Source organism: Borostomias antarcticus, assembly GCF_949987555.1.
Source record: "Borostomias antarcticus genome assembly, chromosome: 23".
NCBI lineage: Eukaryota > Metazoa > Chordata > Actinopteri > Stomiiformes > Stomiidae > Borostomias > Borostomias antarcticus.
In genome coordinates this window covers 17,636,076-17,647,180 of record NC_140256.1, presented here as the reverse complement: position 1 = coordinate 17,647,180, position 11,105 = coordinate 17,636,076, and the positions used below count along the sequence as shown (strand labels likewise).

Sequence of the window (11,105 nt, the reverse complement as noted above, 5' to 3'; positions counted from 1 at the left end):
CTACGTGTAACTCTGTCTCCTCCCCGCGCGTCCATTGCGCGGTGCCATTGGCTCACATCGCTCTCATACTGAGCAGCATGAGGTGTTGAGAAAGTACGAGCGTCTTCCCTGCGAAGACCGCAGACCGTTAGAAAGTGAGGAGAAGATGCTTTCTATCCATGTATCGGTGCAAGGTTCATACCAGTCAGCGAAAGAGACTGTCCAGTGGCGTTTCCTAACTACGAAGGAACCTGTTACTGTCACTCTGTCAGGACTCGCAAGGGGGTGAAAACGGGGAGAATTCCCCCCGCGTGGAACCCATGGAAAGTGAAGCGGGCGTGGAACCCATGGAAAGTGAAGCGGGCGTGGAACCCATGGAAAGTGAAGCAGGCAGCTACAGTATACGGTATGGGTGCGCTCGCGAAAGGACGGTACCTTTCCATGGGCTTCGTGTTCCTCGTGTATTGCACTACAAGCACGACTTCTAAAGGTAAAATTAGGCTGTAGCCTACCTCAAACCTCATACCTCATCCTCACTCTATCCGTTCAGAACTGTATGATTTGTCACAGGGATTAGAGAAGTGTGCTGACGCCGTTACGGATGGCTGACCCATCTTCATATTGTGTTTCTGAAGACATTATGTAGGAGACCTAGTTTTAATACCTGTGGTAGGAATATGCTATAAGTGTCATTCGCATCACCCCACGTCTTCGGTTTTATTACCTGGGCTAAAGATGCATCACTCCTTCGTTGCAATTTGCTGAGGTCTACCCGAATGCCATAGCCTAGCCTACATTAGATTTGGAACCACTTTTATGGACTTCATTACTAGCCTGCTGAGTTCTGTTTGCCCTTCCCGAAGTTAACTGCCTAATGATTACGTTTCTAAATGATCAGCCTTTCAGAGTCTGTCTTGCCATTAGTCCCATAGGAGCAATCCGCCTCTATAGGCTAACGTCAATGCAACAGGCGCACCGCTCTCATCTCTGGAATGCTTCAACTAGATAATAACGGAATGCTTCAACGAGAAGGACTGAATACAGTGTTGGAAATCACAAATGATCTTGTTTATTGTAAAATCATTAATTAAAAAAAACTGCAATTAGATGTGGTGTTCAGAACATTTAGAACAATTTTCTTTGAGACACATTCTCACCATAGATAGCCTACATTTGACAAAACACTGCGATTTTGCTCAAATAGGACGTTTTAAAATATAATTAGACAATTTAATTATCCAATAATTTCTGTAGGCTCCGGTAGCTTCTGACGTTTGCCACAGTACCGTGTGTAGCCTACAACAGTTTATGTTAGTAGCCTATATACCGTTAGTGGTGCTTCAGTTTCAGGTCATGGACACTGCAGTTCTTGGCTTGTCAGCCAATGCTTATTGTCTCACATTTTGCCTACCTGTCATCAGGTTATAAACCACAGTTTTACCTTGAAAGTGTACGTGAGGATGAGCATGCATTTGTTTTATTTAAAAAGAAATTATTCCTCTGGTCCACTGTAATAGGTCTGAATAGTTATAAAGACTTTCCTTTTTGCCCTTTGCGTGTGACACATTAGTCCCAGAGGGCATGCACATGAAAACAGGCGTCGCACGAACATCGCCTCACAAGGTTGACTCTATCAACCAAACAGCACAAATGATGTAGCCTTACAAGCTCTGGGACCCTACCCCGCCACCACACAACAGACTGCAGCTCAATTCAATGGTGATGTGCACAGACCATTCTCCGGGAATGAGAATCATGCGAGGGTTCATGAACTGAGGTTTCACCTGTGCAGCAATGCTCAGGAGCAAACCGAGAAGACCCAGTGGAAACTTTAAAAGGCTTTTCAGTCGTGTCCACCCAGTGTGTGTGTGTGTGTGTGTGCTTCACAGTATCAATCTTGCCTTAATTGCCTTCACAGTGTCAATCTTGCACTCTAGGATGGGAGGCTAAGGGAGACCTACAGCTTGAACACAGTGCAGTCTTGTTTTTCCTATAGCCTCATTATCATCCAATGTGGATTTTACAGTGTGTGATATTGTGCCATGTCATACTTGATGTTGGAGATGTCCAGAAATGTTGCTTTGGTTTATGATGCCACTTAAAGTGTGGTTTATTTTTCCTGAACGGATTGTCATTGTGTTGGTGAACAACCAAGCAGTATTAGATTTCAGTTTATGAAATATTTAATGCATTCCCTTTTAATGACATTATGAATTAGCACATTTATAATTCAGCTGCAGTGTAATCTAAAACCGTATTTGTTTGTGTATTACATAACGATGATAGTGATGACTAACATTCAGCATGTGTATATTACCACTAGATTGTTGATTGTAGATGAGCCTTATCATAGATTCTTGTCAGCGATATATTTTTTTGCAAGGCTCTCATTTTTAGATTTTTAGATGTACACAAAAACATACAGTAATTGTGCTACTTCTTCAACACAGATTGCTGTCAAATAAGCCAAGGTCTTCAGCCACTGCCGTATGCCAGGAGATGCTTAACTCTCCCTTATCCTCCCTTTTCCCCATCCTTCAGACATTTGACAGGACACTCGTCAAACTGCTCCATACTTCAATTCACCTTTGACCCCAAGATGCTGATCATGCATCTCTCCTTTTAGTGTCTTGAGTAGGATTGAGACGTACAGTAGGTTGAAGTGTAGAAAACTATGATGGCTAAAATGATCACTACTTTCCTTTTTTTTTGTTCTAGTAAAATCTCAAGGTTTTCATTTGGCTGTGTAGAGGCCCTCCATGAAACAGGCGAAGGTCAACTCTTTTATTCTCCCTTGTTCCTTATCCCTGGCTGTGATATTTTCTTTGCAGTCCTGGAATGAATCATCACTCTGCCGGGTGTGTCAGCGTGTGCAGTTCAGTGCCCCGATTTACATTTAAATGAAACCAAATGGCTGTACATTCAAAAGTGATATATAGTAATAATGATGGTAATAAAAGCAAAGTCCCTTTCCCTGCTGGACCAGCTCCAGTCTTTTTGCTGAATTGCTGACATTTGGAGACTTAACAGATATATATATATAGAAATTAATAATTTTTGTGTCACAATTACTACCTTTACATTTATTCATTTCTGTGTCATTCATTGTAAGAGTGCCTGTACATTGGTTTACACCCATTCTCTGCTTTTTACTGTAGGCTCCATACTTTATGTGGCTATAATGCACTTTTCCATCAAACTGATATTTAACCATCTAGCTGTTATGCTTTCGGATAACCTAGTTTGATAATACGTTTCAAATTACACCACATTTTTGTGAACTATTTCCACCTCTCACTACCAATTTTGATAGTCTCTGGAAAAAACAATCAATGTACAGTAGACATTGCTTCAGGCTGAACAAAAGCATTGTTTTGAATGCCATTCTCCAATACCAGAGTTGTGAAGGGCTAATCTATCCATAGTGCCTGCTGTGGTTGCTTTTCATCCACTTTATCTGATGGAAGAGCAATCAGGACAAGGTGACGAGGCCCCCCTCAGTCACTGTGCTGTATCATGTACAAAGCACAGAGTATACATTCATCCATCTCAGTCAGCAGATTCAATCACTGGTGGTCTTGGACCCCTACGTCTTCATTTGGCAGGGTTGCCTACAGTGCTAGCTACTGTAGATGTCAGAATGGAGCACAAAGACCATCATATTACCTACGCTATACTGGAGAGGTACAGTACATTGCCTGTATCTACAAGACGTGCTTGAACTTTGATTTTCAGAGAAGGAGTAAACACACCTCCAAGGACCCTCTGGAGCAGTCTCTTAAAGGGGAACACTGTCAAAGTGTCCAATTCAAATTCGTGAACACCTCTCCATCGTGAAACAGAAAAAAGAGAGCACAGAGCCAAGGACACTAGAGATTGGGAGAGGCTTCTGTTGGAGCCTGAGATTCTTGGCCCTTCAGGGACTAATTAAACCAAGGTCTGAGGCCCTTGTATCATGTAACCTTGTGCTTGCATGGTTTCTTTACAGTACGCCCTCAGCTCAAAAACAGTCAAAACAAAGTGACATTTATGAGCTTAACACTGTGTTCTTACACTGTATATCAGTGGCGATTGCTCCTATAAGACAGGGTAAGCCTGGCTTACCCATACAAATCCAAATAAAACTTGTTTTTTTGCGCCTTCTTTCAGTGAAAGAGGGCACGAAAATCTACTTTCAGACTGTTTTTAACTTAAATGCGTCTTGTATTCTGCCATATCGCTTCATTTTCATCCGCGTTTTGGTAGTGCTCTGTCTCCCCCTACAGTCCTCATAAAAATACAGTCCACGTTACGGTCTGTTGACAGCTGTCTTACTAGCTCGTCATTCACTTAACATTGTAGGCCAGGTAAAATGATTCTGGCTTACGGAAATCAAGACTGAATGAAAAATCAACCAATCAAATTAACCCACACATACAAAACCTCAAATAATGTCGTCATCAGTCGAAATGTAACCTAATCTGTCATTTGTCAAAATGCTTAAAAGTGGGCGTAGGGAAAGCCAGTTCTCAAAGTGCTTATATTGGAATTCCCATTGACATTTTAACATTGGGACGGTTTATCCAATCAAAACTCATTCAAGTCACCTGTTAATCACATTACCCACATCTATCTACATCTAGCTAGCATCAATGAACATGGAAAACGGAGATCTTGAGTATTTGTTTAAAGTTGATTCCCAAATGAAGTGGATTAAACGAGTTTGGGTTACGATATAAGGTAGGTCTTTTGTGATTAATTACCAGTTGTTATGGCTGTGCGTTTTGCTTTGCCTAAATTTAATCAGCACTCAAGAGCGTAAACTTTGCTTCCTGGAGCGGTGGGCTAATAGGGCTAGTAGCCTAGTAGGCTAGTAGTAGTCTAAACACTGATTACTGAAGTAGGGGAGTAGGCTATTGAGTGCTGTGCCCTAAGGGGGTGTATTTTATCGTCCTGTCATTCTCTTCGTGGTGCTTGGCCATTGTTGTCATATAATGGCTCTGTAGTTTATTTAGTGTGTCCCTAAAAGCTTGGTTGTTTCGGCCTAAATATCGCTTGCTCTCAAATTATTGGCCTTTGTTGATGTGTTTAAAAAAAAACATCAGTAACTACTATAGTTTTCCTGTATGTTTTTACATATAAATGCCAATGCTCAGCGCCCTTCTGGTGTTGTGAAACCCATCAGGGCATGCTTTGAAAGCGCACCCCCCAAAAAGCTACGCGTGCGTGCTTCATTGGTTATTATTCATTAGACTGACTGTTGACTGGCACAGCTTTAAGTGGTGATGGAGAAATGAGCTTAATGTATTGATGCTTTTTTGTGCGTGGCTGTAAGCCAGCGCACCTAGTATAGCGTTCGTCCGGTTATCACTCCCTCCCTCCGTTACTGCGGACAATGTTGGCCTGCATTTCTCTGTTGGCACCACAAGAGGCAGTAGTCCCAGCACACCAAAATCAAGAAGGACACCAAAATCAACCTGCCGATCTCCACTGCACAAGTAGAGTAGTGGTGAGAGCATTGGACTCCCACTCTGGAGACTGGGGTTGAAGACCCGGTGGGGATGACTTTATAGGACTATACCCCAAACCTCCACATGTTCATCCTTTCACTCCAACCTTTACCCCTTGCCTTATAGATCAGATCCTGTCCCAACCCATATTCTAACCCCAACCCACACTAGGGACTGGAAGAAGGACACCAAAACCCACCAGCCGCCCGCCGATCTCCACTGCACAAGTAGAGTAGTGGTGAGAGCATTGGACTCCCACCCAGGAGACCGGGGTTCCTGGTGGGGATGACTTTATGTTATCATCAGTGTAACTGCTTTAGCCACTGACCGCTACCATTAATGTTATGGAAGCTGCTGCTAGTTGTTGTGAGCTCATGAGCTAACTGGCTATCCCGCTCTTATTGTGCTGGATTAGCATTGGAAGCATTGGAACTGATGTGTCCAGGTGACCAGACCCATCTTTATTTATCAAACATCACCGTCCTACCACTCCCTGGAGTGGACCTGGCCTGGTTTTATTTTGTTTTACTTGCATTCAAACATTCTCTTAACTGTTTCTAAAGTGTGCGCTCTGCAGACTGCATTCCCTTTCTCCCCCTCCGTCCTGTCCCAGGCAGCGAGGCCGGCGGTACAGTAGGTACAAAAATCTGACCTGAATCTGGCCATAAGCCCACATGTAGTTACACATATGTCAGTTAAAAAGAAAGACCTCATCTTTCATCCAGTCGGAGAGAATCCAATATTATTATCGAAAAACATGTCATGTTGATGTATGACGCGTGGCTGAAATCTATATTTGACTATCTCAAACAAATGGCCTTTTGATTGAGTGTGGTTCCTCAGTAAATCTCTGTTATAGGCCACCATATGAAACTCCCCTTCAACCAACATTGTTATTTCTGCTGCATTGACTTGGGGGTTTGTATTGTGTGGACAATATGGAGCTTAGTGGACTTGAAAAGGTGGGTATGCATTTGAAGGCACAGTTTTAGATGTACAGGTTGGGGGACATGTTAGTAGTATGTGAAGGCCATAACAGATGAACACTAAGGGGGCAGATGTACTAACATGATAGAGCCCATTTGAGGTGTAATTTTGTTGTGTGGCTAAAACATGGCATGATACTGTATGTACAAACAGACCGCACACGGCTGAATTTCCTGCCGCAGGAGTTCCTTTTTTCCTACTCATGCATATTTATTCATGGGTAGGTTGAGGGAAATGTGGAAATTTTACACAAAAATGGGTGAGGAAATGCAAATTGAAAATTGCTGGGTAAAGCGCACATTTGTTTTGTGGCAAAATGTACCTGCCTTTGAAAAGCAGGTGTAATCCAGTTAGCTTGTTAGAAATTCTGGAAGGAATGGCAGCAGTCAGGTCACTACAGTCATCCTGATACTTTCTCAATGGTTAACGGGAAAAAACCAGGCCAGGTCAAGCCTGGCTTATGTGTGTTGGCTGGCTTGTTTCTGTGCGGGACTGGTAGGACGGTAATATCTGATACATAAAGATGGGTCTTGTCACCTGGATACATCAGTTCCAATTCTTCCAATGCTAATCCAGCACAATAAGAGCGGGATAGCCAGTTAGCTCATGGGCTCACAACAACAAGCAGCAGCTTCCATAACATTAATGGTAGCGGTCAGTGGCTAAAGCAGTTACACTGATGATTCCTGTAATGTTAGCTATTTTGCTGCAATGGGTTCAACTTTTGTTTCTGGATAAAGGTCATGACTTGCTGTTTTGCACTTCCCTTTAGGTGGTGAATAAGTAGACCCAGGACACAGTGGGTTATTTTGACATCTACTAGGATCTTGATATTATATTGATGTGAAAGTAAAGTATTTGCCCTTAGAAGTAAATTGTAATTAAAATGGTTCTTAGCTAAGTATCCTAAGTGTAGGCAGAGAAGTGTAAGAAGAGAGGCATGTAATGCACATGTATACAGTAGTACAGAGTCAGTTGTCTATTGTATAGACAAGGTGCAAGGTGTCACGTGTTTACTTGTTGGTCCAGGGGGTGGCATGTGTGCCATTGTTATAATGAGAGTGAGGGCCTATGTATAGTACAACCAGAGTACTATAAACAACTGACTCTGCACCACTGTACACTCGAACCAACACCTGACAACACTTGAGCAATTGAACACCTCGTCTATACAATGGACAACTGACTCTGCACTACTGTACACTATCACTTGAATCAACACCTGACAACACTTGAGCAATTGAACACCTTGTCTATACAATAGACAACTGACTCTGTACTACTGTATACATGTGCATTACATGCCTCTCTTCTTTACAAAGATGGTCACAACCACATGTACTGAGAGCACATGCAAAATAACAACTTATGGCTACTTTTAATGTGCATGTCTGTATGTTTAACCACACCAGGCATCCAAGCATCAAAGCTGCAACAGAACAGAAGGGAGATTATTAAAATTAGCATTAAAATAGTGCATTAAAATATTGGCCAAAAATAACATTTATATATTTTTTTTGTGTCATGTAGACATACAGTACATTTGATCTGCATACTAACATGCTATGGTGGTGAATAAAAACAGTGGTCAGAGCAGATTCCTGGTGCCACAGCACAGGTGGTGTTGTAGTTCTATTCCCAACTGAAAATATTGATCTAGTGATTAGTCAACCCATTGCTAAATCACAAAATACTAAGCTATCCCATAGGAATGAGCCTATAACCATACCAGCTGGGCAAGCTGACTTTGCTAGCTACCTAACCTAGCCCTAATGATATTGTCCTGCTCGATTGCTGTGCAACATATCAACTGACCAGTTGTAAAATGTATTTCACAACACTGGTTATTCTACTCACGAGACAGTCCCAGTCAGCTGACGTTGCTTGCTGTGTGAATAGTTTAGCTACGTACGTTGTGGGGCAAGTGTTGGTGATAAGGACTAGCTAGCTTGTAGTAGCTAACCATAGCTAAAGCACTTTGAGAGAACGTGCACAGTATCTCCAACTCCTCAGGCCTTGAGTTAGGTAGCTAACACTAGCTAGCGTGTTAGCTAGCACTAGCTAACGTTAGCTAGCTATCATTGGGCTTTAGCTTAGCGTGCAGCCAGGTTATGGGTTACTGTTTACTAAAGATATTACTCTACATTTCAACTAGCGCTTCTCAGTCCCGTTGTCGCATTCCGCTCGCTCATGCCAGACAACAGTCCTCTGCTGGTCCATTCACGTCAAAATAAATCGGTGTCGGCCTAGTTAGGAGAGGCGCTCATATTTGTCAGATAAACATGAAACTTAACTTTCAAAAGACTGTTATCTGCCATGAGTGAGTGGAATGCGACAACGTGACTGAGAAGGGCTACATTTCAACCAGACATTGCAGTGAAACCATGTAGTCAAAATAACTTACCTGATATAAAATGGGCACCGCAAACGCGGTCATTTCTGATGATTTCCTCAGTCCAGTCCGTACGCTTAATAATGGCGATTTCGTCTGTCTTCCTCTGCTACTGTTTCAAGAATGCGCGCGCATACTTGTGCTGACTAGGCTGTAAAAGGGTCTATAATTAACAAATATGACCCACACTCATTACATAACTTCTACAACATCCAGTGACAAAATATGTCATGGTACCTTGGTATGTCCACACCAAGGATTGAACTCACAACTTTTGCGGTGATAGGCAGCACACTATCCACTCGGCCACCGCTGACCTGGGAAATCTGTGGAGTCTTTTTGTTTTGATGTTCTGGGACCACTGCCTCTTGTGGTAGCAACATAGAACTGCAGGTCAACAACGACAAGAAAGAGGAAGGGAGTGACAAATAGGATTCCCTCTTCTTGGTGTGTCGGCTTACAGCCAACACACAAAAATAAAAAAAATAAAAACGGCATGTTGAGCTGGGCAGGCAAATGCGCTAACCACCGACCTAGTGAATCAACCTAGCGAATCAACTAACCTGCGAAAGTTCACATCACCATATGTTCTCAATTGTTACACGTGTACATACATTGCAAATCTCAAATGTTATATAATTAAACAAGTGTTGATTTGATTCCGCTGAACACATTTTACTTATCTGGTCTTGTGCATTTCGTAGCCTAAATACTATAAATCTGAAAGTTCACTTCAGCATAGGCTACTTTCTCAACAAACGTATAAATAGTTTGTCAATCATTAACTTCCACTTTATAAACAACCTGATAAACCATAAACAACTCATGAAAAACTTGTTTGTAATTGATATGATACGTAATGGTAAATTCATTGTTTATAATGTACTGTATGAAAAACGGAATAAACACTTTTACATTTGCTTATTAATGAAGAATAAAACCTTTATGAATGTGTTAATGAAGAGCTTACTAATGTGTAATAATGAATGAATAACACTTTATAAATGATGAATTAAGTACTTAATAAATGCTTTATAGTGTGCACTTATTATTATGTGTTACCAATATCACATAATGTCAGTGTTGCATTAAAATTGACATAATTGACTGAATGACACTTAATGACAGTCAAAAATATTCATAAAGATTCTTCATGTGTCATGTCATTGTTCTAACAGTGTCATGATAGCGTTATGACAGTGTCATGTCAGTCTCGTGCACACCTCGTCAAATAAAGTGTTACCAACAGTCCTCATAATTCAGTCAATTACAAAGAGATAGCCAAAGTTCTGCACAAAGCATTAGACTGTGGACTGCGACAGTGGAAATAGACGATTCAGATGAATGGATCAGAAAAATATGCCTTTATCCTCCCTCCAATGAGCACCAAACCGACGTGCTTAATATGTCAAGAAACAACCTTTCCAGAAAAATCAACGGGATAAAATCGGACAGGAGGAGGGGATACAGAAGGTGAGGAAATAAGACAGGATGTGAGGAGAGGAGACAGGAAGAGAGGAGAGGAGACAAGAGGAGAGCATACAGGAGCTGAGGAGATAAGACAGGAGGTGAGGAGACAGGAAGTTGAGAAGAGAGGAAGAGTGTTCATGTAAAAATGTTCTCACAAACCCACATCCACATAATGGTTATACAGGTCAGACATGAAATAATAAAGATAGATTTGAATTTCTCTATTACAAGGTGAGGAGATAAGACAGGAGAGGAAGGAGACAAGAAAATAGACAGGACTTGAAATGCATTCATTCATTCATTGATAACCTTTATTTCGTTTCTCAGGAATACAATTGAGGGGCAGGCCCTCATTTTCAATGGTTTGATTCACCTTTGATGGGTGGGTGTGTGAACCGGTTGGGGGGGGGGGGGGGTTAATTAATTACAGGACCTGAGGGGGAGGGGGTCTTTATTCAGCCACACAGTGACACATTGCACACATAGTGAGAGGCGACATAGCACAAACAACACACACACACACATGCATGCAATTTTCAGGTGTCGCTGTTGGAAATTGTTCCTTGCATTTATCCCATCCCAGCTGTCTTCCTCCAGAGGCGGCCAGGAGCAGTGGGCAGCCATCTCTCATGGCCCCCGGGGACCAAGTCCAAGTGCTCAGTCCAGGTCTTGGTCAGGGATCGGACTGAAGAGCATCTGTTCTTCTGCATGTTTTTCATATTGGGTTCTTTGGATCCCCAGCTGGCCCAATTGTGATGTGATTTTGTATTGTAATGTCATTTTTAAAT

The 11,105-nt window shown here is 42.0% G+C and overlaps 1 protein-coding gene across 1 annotated transcript in view; it reads left to right on the top strand.

The window, feature by feature from the left end:
* Window positions 1-387: 387 nt before the first annotated feature.
* The window catches only part of unc5db (unc-5 netrin receptor Db), a gene marked incomplete at both ends in the record, with an annotated part of 125,157 nt that continues 114,439 nt past the window's right edge, over window positions 388-11,105 (top strand). The window contains one exon of the mRNA XM_084456883.1: window positions 388-469. Within this exon, the coding sequence (XP_084313009.1) occupies window positions 388-469 (82 nt within the window). The remainder of the gene's footprint in view (window positions 470-11,105) is intronic.